The 15,097-nt window shown below is 39.8% G+C and overlaps 1 protein-coding gene across 3 annotated transcripts in view; it reads left to right on the top strand.

Annotated features, from left to right (window-relative positions):
- FAM135B (family with sequence similarity 135 member B) overlaps positions 1–15,097 on the top strand; it is a 352,320-nt gene that overhangs the window by 120,621 nt on the left and 216,602 nt on the right. For all 3 annotated transcript variants that reach the window (XM_073018372.1, XM_008001609.3, XM_038000098.2), the window contains exon 2: positions 1,308–1,403. In XM_073018372.1, the coding sequence (XP_072874473.1) occupies positions 1,327–1,403 (77 nt within the window). In that variant the 5' untranslated portion in view covers positions 1,308–1,326. The remainder of the gene's footprint in view (positions 1–1,307; positions 1,404–15,097) is intronic.

Genomic DNA, 15,097 nt, shown 5'->3' with positions numbered 1-15,097 from the left:
GAGGGACTTTGGAAGGAGATCCAAGTTGAATCACAAGTTGCCAGGTGACAGATCCACGTGTTCCCTTCCTTTCCCCTCTCCTCCTTCTCTCCCTTCCTAGAGGTCATACCAGGTCTTGAGATCCTGCTAAGTGCCAGGTATATTGCAAGTCGTTACCTCTTATTCTATCAGGAGTCTACTCAGTAGCTTGCATTATCCCTGTTAGGCATGGTAGTAAGCAGGCTTGGAGAATGTGAGGGTCTTACCAAAGGCCACACCACCAGCATATTACAGAGTTAGAAAGTGGCTCCAGGTCAGAGCTTCTCTGGTCCTTTTTTCTTGCATGCAAAATGGGGCAAGAATAATACAAAATTCTTGTTGGAAAAAATCAGGCAACTTACATGGAATACTTTATGCAACACCAAGAATATAGTAGGTGCTCAGTACAAGTAAACTTCTTTCCCTTTCATCACATTCCTGATATCTAGATGCTTTGACATTCTCAGAAAACCCAGCCTGCTTTTAAATGTACCTCTTGGCTTATTACTCATCCCAGACTTGGACTGTTTTAATGTTTTTTTTCCTCCCATCTTTTCCATTCAACCCTCTTGTTACTGACCCCCAGTAACAACTAATTGGAAAATTAGCAACCTGTCAAGTTGGGTTAAGCATCTACCTGGCAGCAGCACCCACATGCTCTATGTGCCATGCTTGATATCGCTCCAGCCACCTTTAGTCTTTAAAGACTGCATTTATAATATCAATTATAAAATCATTTTAATTATTATCAGTGGTAGCTACAACTTATTGAGTATTTACTACACAAATGACCGTGCAAAGTGCTCAATGTGGCATATTTATTTTCTCTTCCCACCATCTATCAAAGTTATGTGCTATTACCAGTCCTCATGTTACAGATGAGAACACTGAAGATAAGGGAAGTTCAGTGACTTGCTCAAGGTCACACAGCTGAAAAGCGGTAGAGCAGGGATTCTTGTGCCTTTGGCCATGAAGGATGTGCTCTTGGTCAGGATGTTGTTGTCTCCACGGTACTGACAGATAGGAAAAGGCAGGGGACCAGCTCAGCTTTGGAGTTAGGAGACCTGGGTCTGCCTCCTGGCCCTTCCAGGTAGAAGCTGTGACAGTAGGCAAGTCATTTTGTCTCTCCGTGTCTTCTTCCATAAAAGGAACCCTGAGTGGTGACGTTCAGTGGACACATGCTACTCCTGTTGGTCCTGTTGGTCAGATTGGTTTCCTGTTGTAAAAGCCAGATTCTCTCTGAGTGGTTGATGTGATCTCAAGCTGTTAATTTCTCTCTTGTTTTTCAGGTAATGAGCCAAAAAGATCATGTCTGAAATACAAGGAACGGTTGAGTTTTCTGTAGAGCTACATAAATTTTATAATGTGGATCTCTTTCAGAGAGGGTAAGTATGCTTGACAATTTGTATTTGTGTGTGTGTGTGTGTGTGTGTGTGTGTGTGTGTGTGTGTTTGTTTCTTTCCATGGAAGAAAGTGGAGGTGGGGAAGTCAGATTGTAGGAAATTTGGTACTAATGAGGAAAAGATTTTCATTGTGTTTTCCTGCCAAGTCAAAAATCCAAACCTTTATTGCATCTGAAAATAAACCACATATTGACAGAGACTAGAAAGTGCTAATTCATCTCCTCCCTGCTGCACTCCGTTCTGCCTACTCTCTTCTCAGTGGCTCTTTCTATTAAATATGTCAGTTTTAAAGGGAAGTGAATTGACGGAAAATGAAGGTTGCCTGTGTAGCTGTGGTAAAAAGGAGTCAGTATGTTCAATACTGATGCAGACCGTTACTTCAAAACCACGTATTGTAACACTTGTGCCTAGATCTTTAAAAAACTGATAATGTTGGTATTTCCAAACATCAATTTATATAATTGAAATATAGTTGCTTTTATCTTTTTGAAGATGCAGTCTAAATTTGGCATTTCACGTGCTGGTGATATTAATAAATCCTCATGATAGACTTACCTCCAAGGCTCATTGTAAATAATCAAGATGTGAAATAGTTATATAAGAAACCAAACACAGACATGAACTACATGTCCTCATGATGGTTGCTACTACTTTTGACATGTTACTGACACACGAAAAACAAAGTTAATAGAAATTGAGTTTTTTTATGTGTCCAATTAACAGAGCAAATTAGTATAAAAAACAAGGGTATCTATCTTTTGCTTTTGTTGCATAACAGACTTTTCTAAAACGTAATGGCTTAAAAACAACAACTTAGTTTAGCTCGTGAGTAAGTAGTTTGGACTGGGTTCAGTTGGTCAGTTCTACTAAGTTAGATGTGACTTGGATGATCTCACTGGGCTCACTCACAGGTCTGGGGCTCCCAGCTGGGCTGTTGTGCTTCTCCTTGTGGCCTCTCATCCTCCAGCAGGCTAGGTTCCTGGGCTATCAAGAGGGGAAACACACAAAATCTCCTGTTGTTCAGTCTTGGAATGCATAAAGTTGTTTTTCTAATACATTCCACCAACCAAAGCAAGTCACAAGGCCAGTCTAGCTTCAAAATGAAGAAATAGATACCATCTCTAGATGGAAGACTAAGGATCCATGTACATTTAAATAATCTACCTCCAAGATTAGACTCCAGTTGTGAAAAGATAACCCTGAGTTTAATGCTTCAAGTGCCTCTTGTGTACTATAGCCCCTACTTACTTAAGGATGAAATTCAGTGAGGTTGAGTGGTTTTGGTGGGTGTCCTGAACCCCAGGCAGTGAGAAGAATGGGAAATGTTTCTGAGACCAGCTTTCTGTTCCAGAGAAGGAGGCATATGAGGAGGGGTTCTGGGCAGCATTCACAGAGGCTGAGCTTTAATGAGGCAAAGATCTGTGCATCCTTCTCGAAGTCCTGTTGCCATTGGTCCACATCTCATTTGATCAGAAGTCACATTGTATATCGATAGGAGCCCTGGGCTTGGGGCTAGTACTCCTGAGTCCAGACTGTGCTACTGCTTCTGGTTGCTACTTTGGCACCACTCCACTCTGCTTTTCAGGTTCACATTTACAAGAAAAGCAAGTGATTTTGATAATGTCAGGTTTCCATCATGGTATTAGACATTTTTCTTATTTGTCTTTTCCTGACTCTTCATAACAAACCATAGAACTGAGCAGTATCTTCATGTACCAGATAGATAACTTGGGATTAGGGAAGTAGAGCAGTATATAGCTGTAATATAGCAGAGTGAGGAGCTGAGGTTAAGCTTCTCTCATTCAAAATCATGTATTATTTTATATTATTACTTAAGGTGCAAAGTGGGCTTCATTCTCCCCAGGGTGCATAAGACAGCTGTCAGGATGTGGAAAGACAGTATTAGAATGTCTATTTACAATTGCTTTGTTGAAAAAGAAAAAAAATTGAAATCAAGCTTCACTAATAATTAGAATCCAGATTGATGCGGACAACCTTGCTGTTTCTGTATGGCAGAATCCCATTCAGTAACTTAGGTCTTAAGAGCAAAGAGGGAGTCTGTAGCATAGACTGACATTGCAAAATACTGCAGTATGCAACTGGTCAGTTACATACAGCTCTAAATTGATTTCTAGTTTTAACTTCACTAACCCTCATATTGTTGGTTATGAAGAGTTAGGAAAAGACAAATAGAAAAATGTCCATTATGATGATGAATCATGAATTGAAGATAATATTAATAATGGAAGCATACTAAATACCAGGAAATGCCAGAACCAACCACATTTATCCTACTTCTTACAAAAGCCTATTGATACACACAGTAAGAATTAAAGATGATAAGCTAATCTATCTAACAATAAGTAGATAGTGATTTAGTTATATTTTAAAAACGATTTGGTATATAGACTTGTAAGCATAAATACTTAAAACACACCTTATTCTAAATGGATATTGGGTCTTACACAAAATAATCACCATTAACAAAATATTTCAAAATAACACATCCAAAACAGGAATAGACCCCTGTTGAGTTGTAAAAAAGCTTGAAAAATGAGGATAAAAATAATCACCTATTCAGCAAGCCTAGGATACCCTTTTTTCTAGATCTATATGTTTTTGGGAAGCATCTCATTTATCCATGCTCACCACTGAAGTCTAATATTGAATTAGGCTAAACTAAAACCAGAACTTGGAATCACTGTGATGTTTTCTGGTAGAAGAAAAATATTATGTGATCAGCCAGGTGTGGTGGTTCATGCCTGTAATCCCAGCACTTCGGGAGGCCAAGGCAGGTGGATCACTTGAGTTTGGGAGTTTGAGATCAGCCTGACCAAAATGGTGAAAGTCCATCTTTACCAAAAATGCAAAAATCACCTGGGAGTGGTGGTGGGCCTGTGTAATTTCAGCTACTTGGGAGTCTGAGGCAGGAGAATTGCTTGAACCAGGAAGTGGAGGTTGCAGTGGGCTGAGATTGTGCTACTGCACTCTAGCCTGGGTGACAGAGTGAGACTCCATCTAAAAAAAAAAAAAACAAAAGAAAACCCAAAATGTTATGTGATCAATTAATATATAAAATATCTATTTTTAAAACATGGATTATTATATCCTTCTCTCATCTTTAAAAAACCTTTTTCTATATTTATAATGCATGTTACATATGAGTATAATTGTACATATGTAGTATTTATAAGTAAATATACATATATTGGGGTTTTATACTCAAGAATGGTTTTATAGATAGGCATACAAATCACTAATAGTTGGAGACCACCCGCCCAGAAGATTAGGAATATTCTTATAAGCTTCTAGCTCTTAAGGCTAGCTTTTCACGGTTTCAAGGAAGGTGCGTATTTAGGCACATACTTCAGATGTGGATGAGGGCATAATCTTATGACTACATATGCTTGAGGGTCACTTGATTGCAGTTACTTCTATGGACAGGTCTGGGTGTGGTTTGGATGAAGCGAATTAGACCTCTCAGGTGGATGCATACTGTCTTGTAATGACATCTAGGATCTCTAAGGTCTCATCAGCAACAAAACCTTGCACTTGGTAACCACCAGCCTCCTAGATCCTGCCTTTGGGCAGCTGTGGACAGACTGGGCGTGATGCCAACCAGGATTCTGCATTTGCCAGGGGTGTTCCTGACAGGCATGATCCCTGATGCTCAGGTGCTAAGTATTTTTCTGCTCTGAATCCCGCAGGAGCTATGCTTAGAATGAAGTGTAATTACTTTATCCAGCAAGTGCTCTATGGAGAAGACATGGCTACAATCCAAGCCTGGTGGGCAAGGTGGGGTCCCAGGGTAGTTTCTGAGGAAAAGCAAATGGTCTTCTGATGTTAGTAAAGAGAAGAAATATAGATTTTGGGGAAGCTGGTTCCTTTTTGGGGTGCAAGGATATGTGATTAAATGTGTGCTCTACAGTGCCTTTGGGATGGTAAAATTAGAGTTGGGGATTGCAAGAGAGGGAGAGTACCTTTCAGACTGAGCCTGACTGTGGTCTTCCAAGTTCCACCTCATTTATATAGTTGATGAGAAATATCTCTTGTACCTCCATCCAAATGTTGCAGTTCATTGCTACACAGTCTGGCCAGAAAGAAACCTCCTCTCCAGGTTTTATAAGATGCTATGTTGGAAGCATAAAGATAAAGAAGAAAGAATATTGCCTGATAATTTGTCCTGATCAGGGAGTTCCTTGCTTCTAGCACATTTATATTCATGGGTGTTTGTTCCAGTCTGAGAATGCACACTGCCTTGTGATGATGTTTGCTTTGAGCAAACAGTCAACATGCCTTCATCCAAAGTCTGTATGGACTGACACAAATTCTCAAAGGGAAAACTTCTCCTCAAACTAGTCATCAAGAATCATAGGATGTCACCCCCACATTCAGCAGTAAGACTCATGCTGACAAAAAGGCAGGGACAGGGAAGTACTGAGGATCTGGCTTTGGGGTCAGACCTTAATTTGAAGCCATGCTCTGCCGTTTATGAGCTCTGAGGACTTGGAAACATCCCCCAACCCAACATAGTATGGCCTGTAAAATGGTGGTGACAAAGTCTGTCTCATGGGTGAATCTGAAAGTGTATGGCATTAATTAATATATGTAGAGAAGGTAGTAGGGTACTTTGTATCTAGCCGATGCCAACTAAATCGTCCCCACTACAAGTATAGCCTTGTCTCTAACCTGTCATTAACACTATTAATGGAGTTACTACCCAAAAAGGTTGTCGTGACCACCTTGCTTCCCTGTTTAAAACCCTCCCAGTTTCTTTTTGCTCTCACTCATCAGACAATTCTTGGCCCTGTTCCACCTAGCATCTCTCTTGAAAATTCTGTACTATACAATTCCAGCTCAATATCACCTCCTCTGCAAACCATCTCTGTATATGGACATTTAGTTATTTTGTTCAGCCAAGATTTTTGGAATCCCTAGCTTTTCCATATTCCTAAGGCACATCTATACATGCTTTATTTGGTCATCTACTCATTCCCAAGGACACTAGTTTGCGTATGCTATTGTTTTCGGCTCTAGAAACACTAAGATGAAACGATAGAGCCCCTGCCATCGAGGTGTTTACCAGCTAATGAGAGAGACTGACACATACATAGAAAATGACCATCAGTTCAAATATTTCAGTAAATCTTGAAGTTATTTTTACAGGGTATGTATATCCCAATTAGATAACAATAATAAGTAATCCTAGCATGTGTCATACCATTTATACATTATCCAGTTTATCCTCAAAATGTCCCCAGACTCTGTATAACTTCTGTAGCATGAAGAAACCAAGGCCCCCCAAGCTAAGTTTTTTGCCCAAGTACACACAGCTGACAGATAAGAAGGTCAGAATGTCTGACTTCAAGCAGCGTGCGCTATCCACCTTGCAACATCTTCTTCACATCTTAGAAGATGACTTGAGGTTGTGGAAGCAGCTATAAGTCATTCAGACCAAAGTCTCATAGATTAAAGGGTCACTCAACCAATGGCCATCAGTGAAGACTATCACATGTGCACCATAGTCCATGCACAATACTACTTGAGGAGATGATCAGATGAATGGTCCCTACCGTCACCAAATTGGGTAATGGTATTTCGTTAAAAAAAAAAAAAAAGTGATATGGGGGTGGGGGGTGGTGAGAGGGAGGTGGGGATGGTTAATGGGTACAAAATAAGTTAGAAAGAATAAGTCCTACTATTTGATAGCACAACAGGGTGACTATAGTCAATAATAATTGTACATTTAAAAATAACTAAAAGAGGGTAATTGGATTGTTTATAACACAAAGGATAAATACGCTTGAGGAGACAAATACTCTCTTCTCCATGAGGTGATTATTATGCATTGCATGCCTGTATTAAAACATCTTATGTGCCCCATAAATATCTATACCTACTATGTACCCGCAGAAAACTAAAATTTAAAATCAGGAAACAAAGAAAATGGCCATCATATGCATGGTAGATGCTTGTCACTGAGACAGACTGGGGATACTATGAAGAGACAGAGAAGGAGGAATGCAGTCTCTAGGCAGAGTCAGAACAGATGTCTCCGAGTGAAATAACAGCAGAGCTGTCACTTTAAGGATCGATGTGGGTCAGCCCGACAGGGGACCTGTGATATCAGAACACCGAGCCCACCTGAAAGACCAAAGATGACAACTCATGGTTGAAGTGAAGAGTAAGAGTGGGGGAGTGGGTGGAGGTGAGAGGATTTATGAATTTATATATTGCAGCATACTTTTTATTAAACTTGGAGATGTAGGGTTGCAAGTGTCAACTGCCAGAGAGTTTTTAGACTGCAGAAGAGGAAACTGCAAAGAGGGAATGTTAGAGATGTAATGTGTTGCTTTGTCTTCTTCTCTGTCGATGTGAGCTGCTTCAGAGTCAAGATCTGATCTTATTTGACTTTGCATTGCCAGTGCCCAGCATAGGGCCTAGTGCATACAGGGAGAAAAATTCTAGCTTATATTGTATTGAACTTCCTGTTTCTTCTTTCAAAATTTATTCAATTACAGATGAGTCACATGGATCTTCATTAAATGGTAGTAATAGAAGATGATTCCTAATTCCTAACGTTCTATTTAAATCAATGCTGCTCAAAGGGTGGCTCATGGGCCAGCAGCATCCCCGTCAGCTGGGAGCACATTAAAAATGGAAATTCTTGGCTGGCGCATGGTGGCTCACACCTTTGGGAGGCCAAGGAGGGTGGATTGCCTGAGGTCAGGAGTTCGAGACCAGTCTGGCCAACATGGTGAAACCCCATCTTTACTAAAAATACAAAAAAATTAGCTGGACGTGATGGCGTGCACCTGTAATCCCAGCTACTCGGGAGGCTGAGGCAGGGGAATTGCTTGAACCAGGGAGGTGGAGGTGGAGGTTGCAGTGAACCGAGATCGTGCCACTGCACTCCTGCCTGGGCAACAGAGTGAGACTTCATCTCAAAAAAAAAAAAAAAAAAGAAAAGAAAAGAAATGGAAATTCTTGGCCCTGGTCTCAGACCTACTGAGTCAGAATCTCTGGTTGAGGGGCTTAGGAGACTGTGTTTTACTATGTTCCCTGGGTGACTCTGATGAAAGAGTTCCTATGAAAATCTCAACCTTCATTGTGTAGTGGAAGTTCCTGGAAAACTGAAATTTTTTATCCTCCAGACCAATTAAGTAAAAAGATCTTTGCAGTGGGACTAAGGTGTCAGCACTTGCTAAAGTTTCTGAGGTAATTTCAAGGTTGGAAATGATGGGATTAAGGCTAAGTGAAGATTGCACAGGCCAAGTAATCTCAGCCTCTCTTTGCTAGCCTCTTTTTTATAAAGAAAATGAGACCCTGACTTCTACTTTCATAACCAGATTGCAAAGCCTTCTCTTCCCCAATAGGACACTGGATCTTAACTCCGTTTATGCATTCTTCTGCTGTGGAAATTCCGGAGACTTTGTGTTAGCTTTCCAGCATGGTGCTAATGGTGAGAAAATAGGAGGAATGGTCTTATTTTCTTATGCAATTCTTTTCTCCCAAGGAAATGCTTTCTAATGAACAATTAATTATGAAACTCATTACATGGATATTTGTTAATCATCAGTATATCCATAACTCATTTGTATCTATTTACGAGGGTAGGAATCTGCATTTCTAGTATTGTTAGCTGAAATGGAGCTAACATTTGTCCTTGACAATGAATTCAAATTTAGTTTTAAATATTAATTCAGATAAAACTCTAAATCAAACTGATTTTCTTTCCAAGTAAGATTTTTCATTGTTTGATATTTAGATTCATCCCCTGTCTTTCTTCCTCCCCTTCTTTACAATATCATTTAGGAGATTTTCTCCCCAGTGGCTTTAGATGATTTTACTGAAAAATTCTGTTCTCATCCACAGAATAGTCTCACAAAAAGGACCTACGATCAGTATTATCAGAGCTGGTGTAAAAGTGTGAAGGCTCAGAAGTGTTAGGATTGAAATCTCCGTTGAACACACTCACCTGGCTCTTCTCTACCAAGGTGGAAATAGTTAAGTTGAAAGTCAAGTGCTTCCTGAAAGAAAATATCATCTTGTGTTTCTGCCTGATGTTTCCCATCACTGCGTAATGCCCAGTGACAGCCAACTCCCCTGTGAAATTAGCTAACTAGCTCTGATGTCCCTTAATAGACTCAGAAATACAATTATCTTTGCTTGCCAGAGATTAATTAATTGATTTGTCTGGTTCTGTCAGAAACAATCTTTTTTCCCCCACTTCTCTTATTAAAATATTTTGAGATCCTTTTCATTCATTCCCACACTTTTGAAAGTGAGTGGGAATTATAAATATTTGAGAGCCCCATTGAATGTTCAGCTTTGCTGGACTAAGAAGCAACCGTTAGAGAGTTGGGCAGTCAGCGTGCAGGTGAACCTACAAGTTTAGCGTTACGACGGCTTTGGCAATGATGCATTTGTGAAGGTAGAATGTCCGCCATGATGAATGGTAGGTGGGTATGATTTGGACACACCACAGACGCAATGGATTTAATACATCATTCCAGCCCCATGACTTTTCAGTTGTTCAAGCCAATCCATTCCTTTTATTTTTGTTAAAGCCAGTTTGATGTAGGATATTGATCACTTACAGTCCGTGTTTCATCTAGCACAAAGGGATAGGTAGGCTTGTTCATCTCTGAGTCTTTTTTTCTCTAAAATTCCATAATTATTATTTTAATCACAATTTTATATTCCTCTTTCATACAATGACATTATTATCATTATTCCTATGATGAGTGAACAGACTTCAGTTACCCAAGTGCTTATGTAGATGAACATTCTGGATTATTTTTTGGACAAATCCGCATTCCTGTTAATGATTGCCCTGTCCTATTTTTTTTTTCTCAATTTACCTTTTAATCTGTGACTTCATGAGCCTGCTGCTTTGAGCCTTTTATCCTCTTAACCCCTGGCTGAGGACAGGCTCAGCAGGTGTATAAAGAAAAGCTCTTTCCAGGGGACCGGATATTGACCTGCTGAGATTTAAAATGCCTCTGGTGAGCTCAGAGTCACCCACAGGGCCCAAATACTTCCTGGTGGAATCAAAGGCAGAGCAGAATGCCACTGGGCAGTGTGGTCCTTTCTAGTTTTGTGCTGTAAAAGAACTCTGTACTCTAAAGGTACTTGACGATTCTCACTGAGGTCTCTTAAGTAGAGTAAAAAGGTCATGTGGCCATGAAGGTAGGATGATGGAAAAATCAGAGACATTTAAGAGACACATATCCTGGTTCTAATGTCATTTATTCTATTATTAGCAGGGTACCCATGGGCAAGTTATTAAAATTCTTTCATCTCACTTTCTTCATTTATTTTGCAGAATCTATTAAACGTTCATGAGGTGATATTTGTAAAGCACCTAGTAAAATAGAGACCCAGGTTTTACAGTACTAGCCAAGAGGACCTAAGCCCTCTATGGACTACTCCATTGATTATAACTAAGACTCTGAAAAAAACATCCTCAGCTGGTTAGTGCTGGGGCTGGAACAGACTGTTGATCTGGTCAAGCTCTGAATACTTGTTCCTCTCTACATTTTGTGCAGGTACTTTATGCTTATTACAGCTAATTCCTCAGGAAGCGGTCTTCTTGTCACTTAAAAATTTAATTGATATGGTTTGACTGTGTCCCCATCCAAATCTCATCTTGAATTGTAGCTCTCATAATCACCATGTGTTGTAGGAAGAACCTGGTGGGAGGTAATTGAATCATGGGGGCGGATTTTTCTTGGGCTGTTCTCGTGATGGTGAATAAGTTTCATGAGAATGATGATTTTATAAAGGGCAGTTCCCCTACACGTGCTCTCTTGCCTACTGCCAGGTAAGACGTACCTTTGCTCCTTTTTCACCTTCTGCCATGATTGTAAGTCCTCACGCGCCATGTGGAGCTGTGAATCCATTAAACCTTTTTTTTTTTTTTTTTTTTTTTTAATAAATTACCCAGTCTTGGGTATTCCTTCATAGCAGTGTGAAAATGGGTTTAAACACTAGTGGACGCCAGGTTTATTCCTATTGGCTTCAATAGGAGAAATCACATTTTCTCTTTTTTACTTTACATTTGAGATCTACAAAGTGAAAATGCTATATTTCTAAAGAAATAATAGCTTTAGGGACACTAGGAAAATATAGTCAATAAAATATACTAAACTCTAGAATGTTTCTTTCCTAGAAGTTTTTTGAGTAGATCTTGGGCCAGAGGAGGTATAAGAGAGTAGGATCCTTCACTGCTCTTGTTTTTTTTTTCCCCATGAATTGTTAAATGTTGCTCAAAAGCAGTTTTAAATGTATTCCTTCAGATATCCTCACTTTAAACTTTCAGTTGCACACACATATATATGTATGTTTATAGTTCTGATTACATAAATACATATACTGTGAAGATAAGTAAAAGTACAAAGAAAAATGTCATCACATTCTTTCTCTAGGCACAAACTATTTTATATTCACATGTATTTTCCTTTACAAAAATATATAAAAGTGTAAAAGTCTATAAGTTACTCTCTGTTTTTCTCTCTTGCCATGTTATAAACATTTTCAATAACCCTACATATTTTTACAACATAATAACTACACAGAATTCCGTCGTGTGATTCTATTATAATTTATTTAACCAATGCTGTATTTTTGCACATTTCACTTGTTTTACAGTTTTAGTTTTAATATTAAAATGCATTTAAGGGCATTTTAGAAATGGGGGGAAAAACATGTTGCTATGCAACACTAGCACAAATTGTAATAATTTCATTATTTAAAATTGTCATTTTTTTCTTTGTTAGGAAACTATGCTCTCTTGATAATATAAATAATATGCCCTAAAAAATGAATACATCTTGCTGCTTGTCTTGCTTTGTAGACCAGGTTAATGTTCATGAAGATTCATACTGTTTGATCAAACTCTTTCATCATTGAACAAGGTGAGGGAGGAAATGATCTTGACATAACTGTCCTCATATACTCCCAAATCTCTTCTACTCCACCCCTTCTAAAACCTCTGCAAAAGACATTTCACAAAGCTTAGAGGAATTAAACACAGATTAAGAAACTTCATGGTATTAGGTAATGGATCTGCACTTTATAAGTGAGAGGAGGTTTTGTAAACAGAAAACGTCTACAAATCTTCCATCCAGCTGATGTAAGGTTTTCCATGGCTCCACAGACCCCAGCCATTGACACTCAAGTAGCTGAGTTACTGTTTAGAAACTTTTGGAAAAACGGAAGACACCATTGGAAGGCTGTTCTGATGTTCTTCCTCAAAGCAGGCAGATCTTCACTTCCACCATCATATTTTGTGTTCTCAGAACAAGTAAAATTTGGCGTTTTACTTGAAAAAACATCACTTCACCATCATTGGGTGAAAGTGTCTCTTATGCCTCAACCCAATGGAGTTAACCAGAATTCTTTGGAGAAGAAAAAATTTAAAACTTTGTATTATGACAAATAACCTCATGTAATTCTCACAGTTCTACAAGGAATATTGTATTATCCCTAAATCATGGAGGAAGTAGAGGCTCACATGGGTGCAATATCTGCCCTGGTTTTGAACATTCTGCAAGTGGCCACATGAAAGAATTCCTTCTTCGATGCTTAGATGCTAGCGTTCACATACTCTGTTTTCTCTTGCTTGCTCACTCTCTTTTTCTTTCTCTCTCTCTCTCTTTCCCTTTCTGTCTCTCCCCTCCCCCTCATCCCCAACACACTGTTTTAGTCCTTTTGTGCTGCTGTAACAAAATGCCTGAAACTAGGTAATTTGCAAATGGCATACACTTATTTTCTCACAGTTCTGGAGACTGGGAAGTCCAAGTTCAAGACACCAGCATTTGATGCCTGGTGAGGGCTCTTGTGCTGTGTCCTTACATGATGGAAGGGGCAAATGCTGCCCTGTCACATGGTGGAAAGTAGAAGGGAGAAAAAGGTTAAGCTAGTTCCTTCCAGGCTTTTTATAAGTCACTAATCCACTCATGAGGACAAAGCCCTGATTACTTAATCACGTTCCAAAGGGCCTCACCTCTTAACATCATTAAGAGGGCATTAGGTTTTAACATACAGTTTAGAGGGGACACATTCATACTGTAGTGCCACAGTGCACATTTTGTTTTATTTGTCTCAGACAAGGGCATTCAAATGTTGTGATGTCTTTCTCCCCCTATTTCTTAAATGCTATGCACTGCTGCAAACAGTGAAATTATAGAGCAGTACTCTCAGGACAAAATTATACTCAGACTTCCCTTTCTTGCTGCTTGGCACCTGCCAGTGTCTCTTCCTAGAATAATGAGAAGATAATGTGGGTTTTGAGAACTGAATCCTTCCAGCCAATGACTGACAGATGTGAGAGATACTTTCTTAGCCAAATGTACTCACATTTCCTTAATAAAAGTTTATTCTCCAAATAGAGTCCTCAGAAGTGATCATGGCCCCCCTTTTCTCATTCCTTAAAAGCAAGTGAATGAGAAAAGAGCCCCTTTTGGCTCACTCCCTTCTTGCTGATGTTGTCCTCCTCAAAAGGGAATATGTGATGTTCCTCCCATGGCATTTTCATACAAATCCCCCCTTGAAAGATAAACCTCAGAGTCCTTTTCCTTCGTTTATTGATTTACAGTCTGTCATCAATTTGCTTATTTAGGAGACCTTGAGCTCTTGCTCTTGTTGGCTCTATCTGAAGAATTCTGGGCAGAGCAGTGAGAAAGACACAATTGTGACCTCAAGTTGCTCCTGATATAGTGTAAGAGAGACAGGTGGAAGTCAAGAAAGTGATGTCAGAAATGGAAGCTAAACATGGACAAGGTGTTGATGGAGGACAGAGAACTCCCAAAACACCCACCCAGGGGGTATCAGGATGGGTTACCTGGAAGAGAGGGCATTCACAAGCCAGATAAAGGCTGGAAGGGGGTCTCAGGCATTGAGAAGGTAGGCACAAAGGTACGGAAATGGAAAAAGGCATGCCATCTCCTGGGTAGTGCTAGGGTTTTCAAGAGTACTGCATACAAGTGTTTTGTTTTGTTTTGTTTTGTTTTTGATAGAGTAGGAGGGATGGGGCTAGCCAGATTCCAGGGAGATTGATCATGAAGGGTGTATGTGTCCCCTTCTGGAGCTGAGATTGCATCTGTTGATAAAGGAAGACTGCGAAACAATTTGAGTAAGGGAGTTGCTTGATTGTATATGTAATAGAAATGACATGTTAGAATCAAACAGGATGACAGCTGGGGTGGGGAGAAATTATTGAAAAGGTGAAGGTAGCTCAGAAGGAGAATCACTGAGGACTGCTGAGGTAACAGAATGAAAAGAATTGGTGCTTTTGTACTGTGTTGAGGGGAAGGGAAAAGTCGCAGTGATGGTAAGAGGTTCCCTTGGGTGAATTAGTCAATAAAGCTGAAGATCATAAAGAGGATCAGGCAGCAAGAGGAGTTGATGTGAGTTCGTAGGTCTAAAGGCAATGGGGTATCTGAGTGCAGAGGCTAGGTGGGAATCTGGGCTGGGATTCATCAGCTCATAGCCATAATTGAGCTTGGCTGAAATCACTCAGTGACTATACAACACTAGCACAGACGTGTGAGCTCAGACTGTGCCAGGAGGTTTTACTCTGTCAACTCACTTGATGCCATCGATAGACCTTTGAGATAGGTATTATTTCACAGATAGGTACACTGAGGCCCAAGGTCACTTGGCCACCTTAT

The sequence above is a fragment of the Chlorocebus sabaeus genome, chromosome 8, assembly GCF_047675955.1.
Source record: "Chlorocebus sabaeus isolate Y175 chromosome 8, mChlSab1.0.hap1, whole genome shotgun sequence".
Classification (NCBI taxonomy): domain Eukaryota; kingdom Metazoa; phylum Chordata; class Mammalia; order Primates; family Cercopithecidae; genus Chlorocebus; species Chlorocebus sabaeus.
The sequence above is the reverse complement of the archived record's forward strand: the minus strand, read 5'-3'. Positions and strand labels throughout refer to the sequence as shown.